The 16,613-nt window shown below is 47.9% G+C and overlaps 1 protein-coding gene across 3 annotated transcripts in view; it reads left to right on the forward strand.

Moving 5' to 3' along the window:
- Positions 1-16,613, forward strand: part of SFXN5 (sideroflexin 5) — a 99,062-nt gene that overhangs the window by 20,244 nt on the left and 62,205 nt on the right. For 2 of the 3 annotated variants that reach the window (XM_061440983.1, XM_061440984.1), the window contains exon 3: positions 951-1,028. The exons of the other annotated variant lie outside the window; for it this stretch is intronic. In XM_061440983.1, the coding sequence (XP_061296967.1) occupies positions 951-1,028 (78 nt within the window). The remainder of the gene's footprint in view (positions 1-950; positions 1,029-16,613) is intronic. 3 annotated transcript variants of the gene reach the window in all.

Raw genomic sequence — 16,613 nt, forward strand, 5'->3', positions numbered from 1 at the left:
CGGCTCAATGCCCCTGTGATCCCTTGAACACATGGAATGCGTTCATTCTTCTATTTTATCACAATGTGAGGAAAATCTTGGTTTACTTGTGTATGTGTGCGACTTGGTGGTGCTAGCCCCATTCTAACTCTAACTGCAGCAACAACTGACGTTGGTGTTCTTAGAGAGGATGTCACCGGTTGTGAACCCCTGTCTGAATGAGTGAGGAACAGGCACTTTAAACAGTAAGACAGGTCAGTGGGACTCTGAGATCCATCTGAAGTGTGTGAAAATACCATGGGGCTTCAGATAAATTAACTTCAGTGTGCAGTTACAAAGGGTGCTGTTACACTGCCTTGCGAGCTGATGTATGGTAGCTCCAGTGGAGCTGCTCTTCATAGCATCCCAGACTGGTTTGGATTGGAAGGGACCTTAAAGCTCATCCAGTCCCAACCCGTGCCACGGGCAGGGACCCCTTCCACTAGAGCAGCTTGCTCCAAGCCCCTGGGTCCAACCTGGCCTTGAACACTGCCAGGGATGGGGCAGCCACAGCTTCTCTGGGCACCCTGTGCCAGCGCCTCAGCACCCTCCCAGGGAAGAATTATCTATTGCTCATCTTCATTGTTTTCTACCTTGAAGTGAGAACTTTCATCTCCAGGGTTTATCAGAGCTCTGGTACCACGCTGCAAACCCTCAGGTTTTTATGATGAGTTCCATAGATGCAATGCAAGGGGGAGGTTTTTCTCTTTTCTCTTTTATTTCTCCCTCTATAGCTCTCCTGCAGTTAGATACAGAACAGCAGGACTGTGCCAGCCAGCAAATCCACACATCCTTCTATATTTTATGGTTAAAAGGGCCCATCATAAGGTTTCCACTAAGGAACACCTAATTCTATGACTTAAATCCATTGCCCCAGTAAAACCATTCAGTGCAGGCCAGGCATTGCAGATGTGCTGCTCTTTCCTTTGCAGAGTCGCCTGAAGGAAGCTGTGCAGTTGTTGGAGGATTACAAACATGGGACTTTGCCCCCCGGAGTCACCAACAAGGAGGTAAGAGGAAAAAGCCTTTGTTAAACCCCTGCTTCTCTCTGTGCTGTAAAGCAGGGGAGGATGAGGTGACATTTCGGGCTGTGCCTGCATCACTGCAGGGCTTTTTGGATGCTTCTACTGGTAAAATCCCTTCTCTTCTATGCTTGGTCGATTGTTGACTTGTTCAGTGTTGCTTCTGGTCCCCTGCAGCTCAGCTGCCCATTTGTTATAGTGAATTTGGGTTGTTCTGAAGTTCCTGTGTTCTAAATGTTGCTGAGCAGCAGAGATAGCAAAGGGTTTCCCTACAGACCCACGGGTTTGCTCCTTTCAGCTGAAGGGAACCTTGCTGTCCTGCAGGTTCTGGTACCAGCAGCTGTGAGGCATCAGCCCCATCTCCTACTGTGTTCCCATTGGTTCTCGTTGCCATTTCTTGATGGAAATAAATGTTGTTTGGGCTGTGTATAACCCTCTGGAAGCCCTCGGGTTGTGGACTGTACCACTTGCAGTGGTACTTTTTGCTGCGTGGTGTTCCTGCCCTTGGGAAGCTGAAGGATGTTGTGGATACCCCACTGATGGGTAAAGTGTCACTTTTGGTAGCACTTGATTCTGCTTTGGGACAGAGGGGTGGGCTGGTGACATCTCCAAGGCCCTGTCAGTCCTGTTCCATGGACTTTTGTCTGGTATCTATCTATCTATGAACACAGAAAACTTGTGGAGGCAGAAATGACTGTTGCAGAGGCTGCTTTTTGAAACAAGGATCTTGACCTTCCTGTGGGCCTTACCTCAAACTCTACTCCTTATCTGACCACCTGACTTGATGGGGCTCTTTTGTGGTGTGTGGACATCCAAGAGACTTCAGTCCTGTCTTGTTTAATGTCATATAAAGAGCAGCCTGACTCGATTGTCAGGCTTGCCTCAGGAGATGAAAGAAGCAGCCGTGCCAAAGGACCAGTGTACCCCCTGCATAAGCAGTGATGGAGATGGTAGAGAGCTCTTCCCCCATGCCCTGTTGGTCAAAGAACCTCTTCTATTTTGTTCCACTGTTCAGGTGTGATAATTCCTTCTTAGGAAAGACAAGTAGAGCAGGTGAATGAACTGAAAGTGGCATTCAGTTCAGAAAGTGGCTGCTTGTGTGGTAGGTGCTGGGTTGGGCAAGAGGCATGGCTTCAACAAAGCATCAACATGAAATATCCCCTCCCTGCGTGGTGTGCAGTACGAGGCATTGCTCTCCCGGTCTTTTGATATCAGTGGATGCTTTCAACCCTAATCTGATGGTAAGCAAAAAGGAGCTGGGGTTGAGAGAAGAGCAGAGAATGCTGCAGCAGCAGTGACTCAGATCTCATCTGCCTCCAGGCAGATGTAACACAAGTCATTTGCTGTGGCAAACCACACAGACTTCTGACCTATATTTTGGGTTTGCATAGTGACACCCCCAGGATATAGCCAGAGTTCAGTCAGAGCTGCACTGAGAGAGCAAACCCAAGTGTTTTGTGCCTGGTTTCCCTTAGTCATGACCACGTGTGCAGGAGGTGAACTTTGTTATGCAAGCTGGAGGGTTCTGAGTGTGCAGGGAAGGTTTGGAGCAGAGGAGGGGAGAAGAAATAATAGAGTCAGACTGGTTTGTGTTGGAAGGGACCTTCAAGCTCCTCCAGCTCCAACCCCTGCCATGGGCAGGGACCCCTTCCACTAGAGCAGCTTGCTCCAAGCCCCTGTGTCCAACCTGGCCTTGAACACTGCCAGGGATGGGGCAGCCACAGCTTCTCTGGGCACCCTGTGCCAGCGCCTCAGCACCCTCCCAGGGAAGAGCTTCTGCCTAAGAGCTCATCTCAGTCTCCCCTCGGGCAGGTTCAAGCCATTCCCCTTGGCCTGTCCCTACAGGCCTGAACTTTCAGCTTTGCCAATGACCATTTCTACCCAAGAACTATAAAGTCCGGATGAGTTGCATGACAATGGGGTTTCATCTAATGCTAAGTCTGTGGTGACATCAGGCGTTGGGTACTTCTGGTGTTGATCAGCCAGATCCTCTCCTTTCCTTCCCCGAGAGGAAGACCTAACAGTAAATCTGATGGCAACAGGGCTGTGGTTGCTGTCTCTGCATGGGAAGCGTAGGGCTGGATCCTGCGCTCTGAGCATCCGTTGTTGCAGGAGCAGAGGGGAAGGCAGAGAATGTGGGGAGATCTGGGTACCTGGCAAGCTTGCCACTGCTGAATTAAATAGGAGTGTGCCAGATACATACAGCTCTAAGTGTCTCCTTAATCATTTTAAGAACATCCAATGTGCCAGCTGATGGCTTTGGGGAGGGGAGGCATCTCACTTGCATAGATGCCACCCCAAATTTCTACCGCTGAACCAAAGACACTTGGAGAACACAGTTTTTACTGTCCTCAAGCTAACTTTTACCATTTTAATGGCCCTTCCCTGCACCACTCTCTCCAGGATGGACTCTGCTACAAGGCATTGACAGTTTGCAGTTGTTCTAGTGCTAACTCAAGGAAGGGATTCACTGCAGCTCTGGAGAGGTGCCCACTTTGTGGCTCACGTGCATGGGTTGATGTTGGAATAAAAGGCTGAGGCGTCTGATGTTTGATGGAGCTGATAACTGAGTGTCACACACACCTCTGACGCACTGATGGAGATGCCACATGCTGGCAGGAGACCTGAGGATGAGAGGTAGTTTGATTTTTGACTGATCTTTTCCTTTCTTTTACCCCTCTTTGACTGTGAACAGAGTTAATCACCGCATGGCCACTGTGGGCAAGTGTCTGCTGGAGCAGTGCCTTGGCTCAGCTGATGTGGTGACACGATTGTATCTGAGAGAGGATAATTCGCTGCTCTTGCCCATCAGAAAGGCTGGGTAGAACTTGATGGGATTACTTAATGGCTTTGAGTGTTGGGATCTGCAGATCTGGCTGGCTCTGAAATCAAATGGGTCACAACAGGAAGCTAAAATGACCCAAAGAACTGATTTTGTAGTCACACAGTGGAATCCATGTTTCTTCTGGGTAGAATACAGTTCTGTAGAGAGGGGCTTTGGCCAAGGGCCTGTAGGGCCAGGCCAAGGGGAATGGCTTTAACCTGCCCGAGGGGAGACTGAGATGAGCTCTTAGGCAGAAGCTCTTCCCTGGGAGGGTGCTGAGGCGCTGGCCCAGGGTGCCCAGAGAAGCTGTGGCTGCCCCATCCCTGGCAGTGTTCAAGGGCAGGTTGGACACAGGGGCTTGGAGCAAGCTGCTCTAGTGGAAGGGGTCCCTGCCCGTGGCAGGCGTTGGAGCTGGAGGAGCTTTAAGCTCCCTTCCAACCCAAACCAGTCTGATTCTATAACGTTCAAGATAGAAGCACTCAACTTCATTGTCTTTGTTTCAAAGCAGATTCAGGTTTGGTTGCCAGAGCCACTTAGAGACGCAGTTGCTACCCATGTAACAGGTTCCTCAGGCACGGACTGGGTATGGCACGTGCGTAGAAGAGTTGCCTGAATGGTCTTTTAGGTTTCAGAATCCGACTCGAAACCACAAGCACCTTGGAAGCCTTTAAAACTAACAGTTTGGGTTAGAGTTTTAATGCATTAGCTTCCTAAGAACCCAACACTCCCCCCAGATATCAGCTTTGAGACAAGTTGTTTTGACAGAGTTGTTTCACTAATCTCCTGACTGATCCACTTTTGTGCCACAGCACATTTGACAGTGTTCAAACTCCCTTTCCCCCCCCCCTCCCTCATTCAGAAATTCATGGTTCTCCTGAAGGATGGCAGGCAGGAGCTGGAAGCATAACAGCAGCTCAGCACTATCCCTATCGCTTGCTGAAATGGCTTTGCCACATGAAAAATGGAAAATGTAAAAGCCTAAAGCTATGTAACGTCAAGTATCTCCTCCACACTTCTCTCTTTGACAGGGTTCTTGTTGAGCAAGTCTTTCTCTACTGCATTTTCCAAGCAGGTTTTACAGAATGAGCTGAGATGGGACAATTATGGACTATCTAAAGGAGTAAAAACAGAAGAGCCATCATCATCTCGAGAAAAACCACTCTGAAGAGCCCATAATTGTGCTTTGCTCCAGTTGCCTATGACCATCTCTAAGCCAGTTTCCAGAATAGACACTGCTTTGCTCTATTTCACTCTCTATGAGATGATTCATGGACACCAGTGCTGCCAACACCTACCTCTCTTCCAGGGCTCTCACACTCATCCAGTGGCTCTTGAACTGGAGTGATTTCACTGCTCAGGAAAATGTCCATTAACTCAAGGTGGTAAAAACCTATTTCTTGGGCATCATTAGCAAAAAGGAAGAATTGATCTCTTACCTGTCAATAGCAGCTAGACTGCTGATAGCTTTTGGTTGAGGGCAACAATAAGGTTTGTTCCTACATTAGAAAGATGCTTTAAAACCATGGGCTTTATCACAGATGTATTGTGTAGTCAGGAAACCAGAGGCCAAATAGCTGCTTGATGAGTATTTATCATATTAGAGCAAGCAAACATGCTCCAGTCTCCACTTCTTCCCCTTAGCTTATTTACCCACCTCTTCCTTTGAATATATAAGAGCCAGGCTTGGTTTTTATTAGCTCTGAAGTTGAGCGTTTCACATTCCCCTCATTAAAACCCCACCAACCAAAAACATTCTGTGGAGCAGCAATACCCCACAGTGTAATTAGGGCTCCTCTCTGACAGGCTCTTAGGATTTCATATTCTTTTCCTCTAAATAAGAAGATATTCTTGGTAATGCCACCAGTTGGGGTGTATTTCTGTTCTCCTGGTCGCTTGGGTTAGATAATTTGGCAGGATTAGAGAATATGATTGCAGAACAAACTCCTTGAAGGCCCTGGGGAGGTTTGGTCTCCTCAAGGAGTGTTTTAGACTCATAGAATCACAGAATGGTTTGGGTTGGAAGGGACCTTAAAGCGCATCCAGTTCCAACCTCTCCTGCCCTTCCAGTAGAGCAAGGTTGCTCCAAGCCCAGTCCAACCTGGCCTTGAACACTGCCAGGGATGGAGCATTCATCACTTCTTTTGGGTGGTTGTGCCTCTGTGCTAGGGGATTGAATTCCATAGAAATGTTGGATGGAAGAAACCGTGGTTTCTTTTAATGGTTTAGAAGTACAAAACGTTGCTGGGAAGGCTTCAAGAGAACGGGTGAGTTCAGTAAACTTCTGCTCTTTGGTTCTGTTTGGTGACCGCATCCATTGATGTCCTTCATTTGGCTCCCTCTGCAGAGGGTAAGAGCATCTGCACTGTGTCATCTGATGGGGTGTATCCCTGGTCCCAGAAAATAACAGGATCCTTGGAAGGGGAGGGAAGAAAAGGAGGTGTGTAGGATTCAGATTGATGGGAGAAACTCGTTCAGTTGTCATTTATGTTTTGGTGTTTAAAGGGTGGCTACAAAGAACATGGAGACTCCCTTTATGCAAGGAGTCCCATGGAAAAGATGAGGGGTGATGAGCACAAGTTGCTGCTGGGGAGATTCCCACTGGACACAAGAGGAAAAGGTTTCCCAATGAGAGCAACCACTGGAATAATCTCCCCAGGGAAGTGGTGACTCCCCCAACGCTGGACACTCTTAGGACTGGGCTGCACAGGGTGCTGGGCCATCCAGTGTAGGTCATGCTGTGCCTGGAAAGGCTGAACAAGATGATCCTTGAGGTCCCTTCCAACCTGGTGTTCTGGGATTTTAATGATTTATGTCTTGTGTTTTCCACCTCTGCAGCTCCTATTGTATTATTGCCTTCCTATAAGGATACCTTCATCTCCACAACACCTAAAGGGTACCTACCTAAAGCTGGAGAGGGGCTTTGGCCAAGGGCCTGTAGGGCCAGGCCAAGGGGAATGGCTTTAACCTGCCAGAGGGGAGACTGAGATGAGCTCTTAGGCAGAAGCTTTTCTGCTAGGGGCAGGGGGTTGGCAGTGGATGAGCTTTAAGGTCCCTTCCAACCCAAACCACTCTGGGATTCTTTGCACTTTGTGCTCCCCATTTAAGTGGTCTCTGGTTACATTTAAGCAACCTTTTCAGCTCACGTTCCTTACAGGTCACTCCATGGCAAGGGAGGGATGTGCCAACATGGCCACCTCTGCTCCAACCTGGTGGTTTCCACCGGTGGCTCCCAGGGTTGGCAGAATCCATCCCTTTACACGAAGCTCCGGTGGCTGGTGCGAGCTGCGAGTGGGTAGGTGAAAATGACACACACAAGTGCACTGGGAGCCAATTTGCAGCAGAAGGTATAGACTGTAACATATCCAATTCTAAACAGGGCAGGCAATTCCCCCAACTGCCTCCTGGAGGGAATCTCTGCTGGAGTAAAAAGGTTTCATTTGAGGGAATAGTTTCTCCTATAAAAACAAGGGCTGTAAAATATCAGCCTGATAAAGGAGGAAGAACCAGCTTGTTAAAAGCAGACGTTTCCCTTAGCTCAGGAGTGGCAGTGCTGAGGTTTAGCCTCAAACTAAAAGGCTGCACCAACTGCGGGGCATAATGATGTGGCTTTTGTCCTTTATCCTCAGGCTCCTTTCGCTAATTTGGAGGCTTACATCTGTGTCCTCTGTGTGTGTGAGTCCCTTTCCCAACCTGTCCAACAGACCAGCACAGATTGGAGGAACAGATTGATGCTGGCATGTCAGCAGTGGTAAAAGTTATGAGAAGCAGCACTCGGCGGCTATCAGCTACAGGGAGATTGAAAGCAATCCTGCTTTATGACACAGCTGCTTTCTACTGGGTGATTTTTGTGCTCAGTGCGGCAGAAAAGCCCTTTTAAAGGCTGGGGAACATGTGGACAACAGTGTTCATGCGCTAAGGATCTGCCTTGGAAGGACTGCAGCAAGGTAGCAGTTCTGGCATTGTTCCATTATGAACTTCAGGCTGCTCTTCCCTCCTAAATACCTTATTTCCTTTGCTAGAATTCCCTGCAGTACTGCCATACTTGAACTACACTGCTGGCATGCCCAGCAAAACATGCCCTGAATCATTTTAGCCTTGGAGATTGGGGTACAAATAGCTGCTGAGCTATCAGCTTAATATCACTGCCTAATACTGCTCCAAACATTGAACAGCAGTTGCCTGGGCTGATATTTGGTTCAATATTTGGAGCAATATCAGGCTGATGAGCAAGTTAGGATCTGCTCCTTGATTTGCCCCATATCTAGGTTCATATCAGTCTGTTCTAAAACCCTAGTGTCTGAAGCAGAAGTGGAATACAGTCTAAGGAATACAGTGATGAAGGTTTATTATCCTCTTCTCCCTCCCTTCTGTCCCTCGGTCCTCATCTCCGGCTGGCACCCCAGCTTCTCCGTATGGTCCTGCCAGCAGAGAGAGGTAAAGAGCCACAGAATAGCAGAAGTGTCTGAACAAGGACTCTGGAGAGTGAGTGATGCTTTTTCTGTGCAAGGTTTTTCATGAGCATGGGGCCAAGAAGAGGTTTAAAACCTCGGTTAAATAACTAAATGCAACCCTTGTACGTAAGCACCTACAGAGGTGACTCTGCCCTTCACTGTGCACCCACAAGGGAGATGGTACCTATTAAATTCATCATTCCCTGAACTTTATATATGAACTGGAACAAATTTGTTCTGTGCCCAGAATATTGCAAGGGGAAGTGTGATGCCATGGCAGCGTGAGCTGATCTGAGGCAGCACTGCCATGTCTCTGTCTCCTCTCCTCCCGGCCATGTGTTCCCACCTCCTTGCTGGCTTGCACTGGCACAGCTGGTTCAGAGAGCTGCTCTTAATAAAAACTGAGCCTCCCTTCCCCCCGCTCCCAAAATGCTCCAGTTTTGACTCAAACAGCTCCCTGGATTCCAAGCTATCTGCTCTATGTTGTCTGTACAACGTGGGGGATGGAGCGTGTGCTGAGGATGGGGATGCTGGGGCCATGAACGTACCCCAGCTTGAGCTGCTGAACAGGAGGTAAGTCAGTGATGGAGGTAGGAAATTAATCCAGGATTTGTAAAACTAATGCTAAACATCTTAATCTGTGGATTTTAAGGACACCAGGTATTTAGATCTTTGATCCATCCACCTTTGTCTACTGTAGGATCATTCAGGCAGGAGGGGACTTGAGGAGGTCATCTAGCCCCACACAGGTCCCTAGATGTACCCTTGGAAACCTGGCTGTTCATTTAGCTATATGTCTACTTATAGATGCATGTGAAGATGCATATATGATGCGTATAGATGAATATGTATTTATTAGGAAACAAGTAGGAGCAAGTCAGCTCTTTTACCTGGCTCTGTGCCCTTAGAAACTCCACCCTGAAAGCTTCCCCCTTTCATCATAAGGGGGTGGTTTGAGAAGGGGAAAAACCCCCTAAATTCCAAGTAAAGCCAAACGGAATGATCCATAGTGAGAGGGGAAAATGCAGCTTCTTGAAATTGTCCCTTGGAGACAGACATTTGCTATTCTCCAGCCAGCCCCTTCCTGCGAGCGTTGGCGGAGCATGAACCGCGGTGTGTCACTTGTGACTTCTCACTCTTCAGCCTTTCCAAATGCAGTTTTGGCAACTTGCTGTTTTGAAACTGTTTCATTTCTTCCCCATTAGTATCAGTGAAGTGAAAAGAGGCTCACCAGCTTAATGGGCATATATTTATTACTGTGTTCTTCCTTCAATCATGTTAGCAGCGGGAAGAGCCGCTCATGCTGTCCCAGACACAGCAGAGAACAATGACTCTATCAGAGTCTAAACAGCATCCCTTTTGGAGAATAATAGCTTTTCTTAACAGTGTTGATGAAGAGCGAAGAGGTCCATTTGCAGTAAACTGTAATTTTCCCCCCCCTCTGGTCTCTTGCAAGATGCGATAAAACGAAGGTATATCGGTTGTCCTGCTGCTTCCTTTCCTTGGCAAGAAAGTAGCTGCTCCAAGGGCTGAGCTTGGACCTTCTTTCTGCTGCTGAGATGGTCTAAGATGAGTTGAATGCTTTAGGTGTCATTTCCAGACTGTCAGAGGACAAAAGGCACCCAGGGAGCTAAGATAGGAGGTTAACACACCTTAAAGGAACCAGGTTAGATGGTACTGTTGATGCTCTTACTCAGTTACAAACTGGCTTTGCTTCATCCCATCATCTGAGGATTAAGAGTTTATCTAAGTCCCGTCTAGATTACAAATCAGATAAGATTTACAAGCTCTGGATGGCTAAAATAAGCTGGAACAAAGCTGGTCCTGAGCAACCTGGTTGGAGCAGCGAGCCTGGTTTCCTAAGGTGCTTTTAAACGATGCAATGGCATCTAAGTTCTTCACCTTTGATGCAAGTGATGCTTTTCAGCGAGTGCTTCTTATTCTGCTTAAGTCTTCCCAGTAGAGTGCTGTGAGGATTAATTAGTTAATGTTTATTGAGTGCTGCAAAGCTGCAAAGTGTTATTTAAGTGCAATCTTTTTTTATCAGTCGGGACTTGCTGCTGGTTCCACCTACACTTGGGTTCGTAGCTGTGCAAATCTGTGCATTGCACTGGAATGGCTTGTGCTTTACAATGCAGTTCCCAACGCCGAGGCACTTGTCTCACTGTGCTGCTGTGTGGGTATCTCAGCTGATGCTCTTCAACATGTGGATTTGTTTGAAGGTTTTATGGTCCTGCAGATGGGCAGCAGCTCGTGGTGCTCTGACTCAACAACGCTTAGGACCAGGAATGCGTTTTCCATTGGCATGCAGGGAAAGATGTGGCTTCTGGTGCCTCTTGTGCTGCCTTATTTCAGTGCTAGGTGCAGGGCAGAAAATGCGTGGAGACCCTTTGTGGTTTATCCCATGCGTTGGAGCATTTGAGCTTTATCACCTTAGAGTTGAAACCTTTTTAACATAAAGATTATTAGGAGTAGGGTTGTAAAAGGTTCATTGTTGGAGTTTCTGACTGAGGAGCAAGGGCAGACAATGGTTTGTGTGACCTTGTTGTCCATGTTTATTAGTAGAGCCAGACTCCATAGAATGAACCATAGAATGGCTTGGGTTAGAAGGGACCTTAAAGCTCATCCAGTTCCAACCCCCTGCCACAGGCAGGGCCACTTTCATTAGAGCAGGTTGCTCCAAGCCCCATCCACCACAGTCAGATTCCATATACATTAGCAGGTGGGATTAAGCACATCAGGCGACATTAAATGTGGAGTGGAAGGATTTGGGATTCCACCACTGTAGATCTCTAAACCTTGCTAAAAGCATTCAGCCCTAACCAAATGCTTTGGCTGGAGCTTGGGGTGTGCATTTGTCTCTATGTTAAGTATCACCTTTTGGGAAGCAGATCTGGGGACTGGAGCTGGAGAGAAGTGGGAGAAAGCCAAACAAAGCAGGAGTAATCACACTCCTGGTGGAGAGAGAAGCAGAACACATTGTAGCTCTGTTGGGCTGCACCTTGGCTTTGGCAATGGTGGTTACTGTTAGTGAAATACTAAGAATACTTCTTTGTTTTCGTGTGAGCTGCTGAGAGGTTCTGGGGTGGATCTTCATCCGTAACAGTGTAAACTTAACAACATTAAAGGATCTGAGAAGTGTAGTGAAATAACAGTGATGTAATATCAATGAGAAGCACTTCTTGTCTGGGATGGACCTCCTGTTTCAGTGGCGAGGCCATGGATGCCTGTTCTTCTCTAGCTGCTTTTGATGCAAACTCTTCTTTCTTGCCCAAAGTGCTGCAAGGAGCAGTTTCAGTGGGAAATGTCCCATGGTACTGCTGGGAAAAGGGATCATGTGAGTTTTCCAGTGTGTTTAACCTCATAATGGAGATGGATATGAGCTAACCCTGCTGATGGGATGTGGTGGAGCTGCTGCTCAGTGCTTCTGCTTCAAGCTGGTGGCCCTGAGGAAGGGCCAGATGTTTTCAGCTGGATTTGCAGAGCTGTTTGGAAGAGTTGTGATGCTTAAGTCTGGGATTCCTAAATGTTCTAACATAAAATCTTCAACCTTCATCAAATTCCTGTTGGAATCCAAAGAAACTGTATATTCGCAATCCGTGCCGAAAGCAGTGCGAGCTCTGGGTGCTTGATGCTTTGGGATGTTTTTACATCTTAACCCAAATCCAATTTGAGCCAAGGACAAGTGTCAGGTCTTGAACCTGGGAAAACACAATCCTGGAGTGCAGCAGAGAAGGACTTGGGGGTGTTGGTTGATGAGAAAATGAACATGAGCCGGCTGCAGTGTGCGCTCGCAGCCCAGAAAGCCAACTGTATCCTGGGCTGCATCCAAAGGAGCGTGACCAGCAGGTCGAAGGAGGTGATCCTGCCCCTCTGCTCTGCTCTTGTGAGACCTCACCTGGAGCATTGTGTGCAGTTCTGGGGTCCTCAACATAAAAAGGACATGGAACTGTTGGAACAAGTCCAGAGGAGGCCACGAGGATGCTCAGGGGCTGGAGCACCTCCTGTATGAAGACAGGCTGAGGAAGTTGGGGCTGTTCAGCCTGGAGAAGAGAAGGCTGCATGGAGACCTCAGAGCAGCCTTCCAGTATCTGAAGGGGGCCTATAGGGATGGTGGGGAGGGACTCTTCATTAGGGACTGTAGTGACAGGACAAGGGGTAACGGGTTCAAACTGAAACAGGGGAAGTTTAGATTGGATCTAAGGAGGAAATTCTTTCCTGTGAGGGTGGTGAGGCACTGGAATGGGTTGCCCAGGGAGGTTGTGAATGCTCCATCCCTGGTGGTGTTCAAGACCAGGTTGGATGATGCCTTGGGTGATATGATTTAGCGTAAGGTGTCCCTGCCCATAGCAGGGGGTTGGAACTGAATGATCTTAAGGTCCTTTCCAACCCCAACTATTCTATGATTCTATGGGATCTGCCGGGCTGGGAGCAGGTCTGTGGAAAGAGTCCTGGGGGACCAAGCTCAATGGAGTGAACAGTGTGCAGCTGCAGCAATGAAAACCAACAGGGTGTTGTGGAACATCAACAGGGGTGTCACCAACAGAGATAAAGATGTGGCTAAGGGAGCTAGACTGAAGTTAAAACTCACTCAGAATCGTCACTATCACTTGATGTGATGGGGGTTGGAACTGGATGATGTTAAGGTCCTTTCCAACCCTAACTATTCTATGATTCTATGATGCCAGATCCCTGCTGCTGCTCTGAAGTGCTCCTCAGTGAACTCTCCAAGCACAGTAAGTTACATCTTTGGAGTAAGGGCTGCTTTTTCCTTCCTGTTTTCCTCTGGTTTTGTATCATTTAAACAATTGGGGTTGTTGGAAAGTGCATCCGTTGGAGGCTCTCCCTCTGAATGGCCACAGACATGAAAACAGCTCTCGAGAATGAGCTTTGCTGCATCACACGTTCTGCTCCCAACACCCAATATTTGGAATTCAGCGTGGGATAGATAATCTGAGCTCTGCTTTAATAAACCTTGTGACTCCTGGGGTGTGAAACTACTGGCAGTTTCTGACAGGGTGCAAACTCCAGGCTGTTACCTTATTAAAAGCAAGGTTTTGCAGGTACAGGTAGAGTCTCAAAGGCTTAGAACCTCCCTGATGGGGTGGGAAGGGGAGGTGGAGATTTTAAGGTGCACCTCTGTCTATGCTTGACTGGATGGATGAAGTACTCATTCTTTGGAGTATTTCCTCTCCAGCATTGTCTATACAAGAGGAAACCTGCAAACTGTTGTGATGGTGCAAAGTCTGACACAGGTAGACCGCTTAGACTTTGCTAAAACTGGTGTGTTTTCTCTTATGCATAGAGCTTATATACTCTCCATTAGCTCTTTGGAACAGCTGTGTCTTGTCATTAATGTTTAATGTGTGGTTAATCAGGAAGGGATTTTCTCCATAGAGTTATTCCCTGACAGCGTTTAAGGCCAGGCTGGATGAGGCTTGGAGCAAGCTGCTCCAGTGGAAGGTGTCCCTGCCCGTGGCAGGGGTTGGAACTGGATGAGCTTTAAGGTCCCTTCCAACCGAAACCAGTCTGATTCTATGACTTAGTGACTCCTGACATGGCATATCCAGAGCACACCCCCATGGATTTAAGATCATTTCAGTGTCTACTACTATATTGTGTAAGAGACTCGGATCCTTTTGAATGTGCAGTTGAAGGAAGGATGCGTCAGAGCATCTACTTGAGATTCCCAGCATCAAATCTGCCTTTGTGTCCCCATTGACTGCAGGGAGGTGGTTGCTGGCAACACCTGGAAGTAGGTTGTGTGAATCTGTTGGTGCTCTCCTGACCATAAGCAGTGGAGGCCAGCTTAAGCAACGTATTAAATGCCCTGGATACAGCTAAGGCACTCATACAGGGGAGAGCTGGCCACGTGTTTTAGCAGCGTTGGAGCCTGCTATAAAAGAAGGGTGAGCAATTTGTTAACTTGGACTTCTAATCATGGTGAAACTTTGGGTAAAGGGGAAAAAATCCCACCTTTGATTCCACAAACCCAAAATCCTACTGTATTTAACAAGAGGGAGGTTATTGCTTTAAAGCTAACTGGTACCCTTTGTACTGTGTTTGCAGTGGCAGGTGTTAGCTAATGGATTGGGGCTGGGTAGATTCCTTAAATAAATACTTTTTTGGGAAAACTATCTCTAAGCTGCAATTCTGCTGCTAAATAAGGAGTGCTAATGAATGTCTTGTCAAGGAAAGATCCTATCTGTTCCCCCAAAGTTGCTCTAGTCTCCAGCTCTTTACTGCAGCTTTGGTTTGCTTTAGATGGTGGCGGTGTTTGATACCCTTGTTAAGTGTGGCATGGTTCTGTATATGAGTTCAGTTCCTGAGCCCAGGGTTTAGAAGCTCTCTGCTGGAGGTGGTGAATATCCCTTCCTTGAAAAATTGTAGGAAAAACCAGAATCCTGGGAAGGATGGATGGAAATCTCATTGGGGAGTGCAGCTTTCTGAAAGGATGGTGCTGGGAGCACTTGCAAATGGTCCTGGACCTGATTCCTCCATGACCAAAGGTAACAATCAGCCGTTGGAATAATCTCCTAGGGAAGGTGTGGATTCCCCAGCGCTGGACACTGTTAAGAATGGTCTGGACAGGGTGCTGGGCCATCTAGTCTAGGTCTTGCTTTGCCTGGACAGGTTGGAACAGATGATCCTTGAGGTCCAGTGCACTGGGATTCCAGGATTTATGGTATTTACTGTGAGGGTGCTGAGGTGCTGGCACAGGGTGCCCAGAGAAGCTGTGGCTGCCCCATCCCTGGCAGTGTTCAAGGCCAGGTTGGACACAGGGGCTTGGAGCAAGCTGCTCTAGTGGAAGGGGTCCCTGCCCGTGGCAGGGGTTGGAGCTAGATGAGATTTAAGGTCCTTTCCAACCCAAACCATTCAGTGATGACATCTCCATGAAGCAGGGCCCATTCTGTCCCAGTGAAAGGTTGCAATGGCTGCAGGCTGGAGAAACTTGTCCATTACTGCTTGCTAATGCTGCTGGGGGGATGGTGGAATGTGTTAACAGAGCTCCAATGCCCCTGTACTCTTGTCCTCTGGGATTCATTGGTGTAAATGCCTGTTTCTTGCACACAAATATGAATGGTGGCAAAAGCCCTTTGTAGCTCTGAGCCAGTAATCATAGGATCCCAGCCTGGTTTGGGTTGGAAGGGACCTTAAAGCTCCTGCAGCTCCAACCCCTGCCACGGGCAGGGACCCCTTCCACTAGAGCAGCTTGCTCCAAGCCCCTGTGTCCAACCTGGCCTTGAACACTGCCAGGGATGTGTATTATCCAGCAAAGCTGATGCAGAGGAAGATGATCTATTACAGGAGACCCACCCAGTACAGGCTCACTATATTTAGAGATCACAGACCTAAATCTACCATAAATCAGGCACGAATCTGGAGTCGTTCCATGTGCTCCAGTTGAAGATGCTTTGGATTCACTTGTGTGTAAATGGGATCAGCATCCAGCTGCTGCTCCAAGGTGGCCGGAGCGAGCGTGAATGAAATCCCCAGCAAAAGCAGAGCTTTGCTTTCAGAAGTGAGCCCCCCCAGCTGGCAAAGCCTCTCCAGAGCACTGGAGCTCCTGAGGGATGCTGCAGACAGAAAAGGAATTAGAGGATAAAGAAGTGAAAATGAGCTGGCAGGAGCGTTAGGTGACTCATCAGGTGCATCTTGCAAAGTCTCTTTCTGAGAAGTAATGAAATCCCATGTTCTAACAATATTTGCACTGCAGCAGGGAAATGCATAAATATTGGGCTCAATTAATGAAATGAGAGAATTTGACCAAAAAAAGCCATAGCGCTGGCTCAGAAACCAGCCCTCTTCCTATTTGCTGTACTGGGTCCTTGTAGCTGGAGAGGAAAAGCCTGTGTTTTCCTTTCCCATCCAAGATAGGCGAGACCTGGGCAGCCACATGGTTGCTTTGGGTAGTCACCTGCAGCTCCATGTCACCCCGTTGACTTCCATTGTCACCCCGTGGAAGTTCTTGAGCTGATGGGCAGTTGGATGCAGAAACCCCCTTGTAGGTATCTGCGCATGAGCCTCCGACCCTTTGGATTTCAGGACTGGGGAGGGTAGACACTTCTTTGCCAACCACAGACGTTGCACCTTTGTGTCCCCCAGTCCCTGGTTCTTAACTGTAGAATGGAGAATAATGGTTTTCCTTCAAAAGGAAGTTTTCCTTAGGGAAGAGCCCTGTGGATATGTGCATCAAGCCTGTGACATTTAGATACTCCAGTAATTGTACGTGGTGGAGTTCATCACAGAGCTTCAATTCTGGGGTGAGAGCTGGATTTGTGAGTGGAATACTGGGGT

Source organism: Pezoporus flaviventris, unplaced genomic scaffold (assembly GCF_033815535.1).
Source record: "Pezoporus flaviventris isolate CSIRO_AGI_PZ_B2104156 unplaced genomic scaffold, CSIRO_AGI_Pfla_v1 ptg000188l, whole genome shotgun sequence".
In the NCBI taxonomy this organism is placed as follows: domain Eukaryota; kingdom Metazoa; phylum Chordata; class Aves; order Psittaciformes; family Psittacidae; genus Pezoporus; species Pezoporus flaviventris.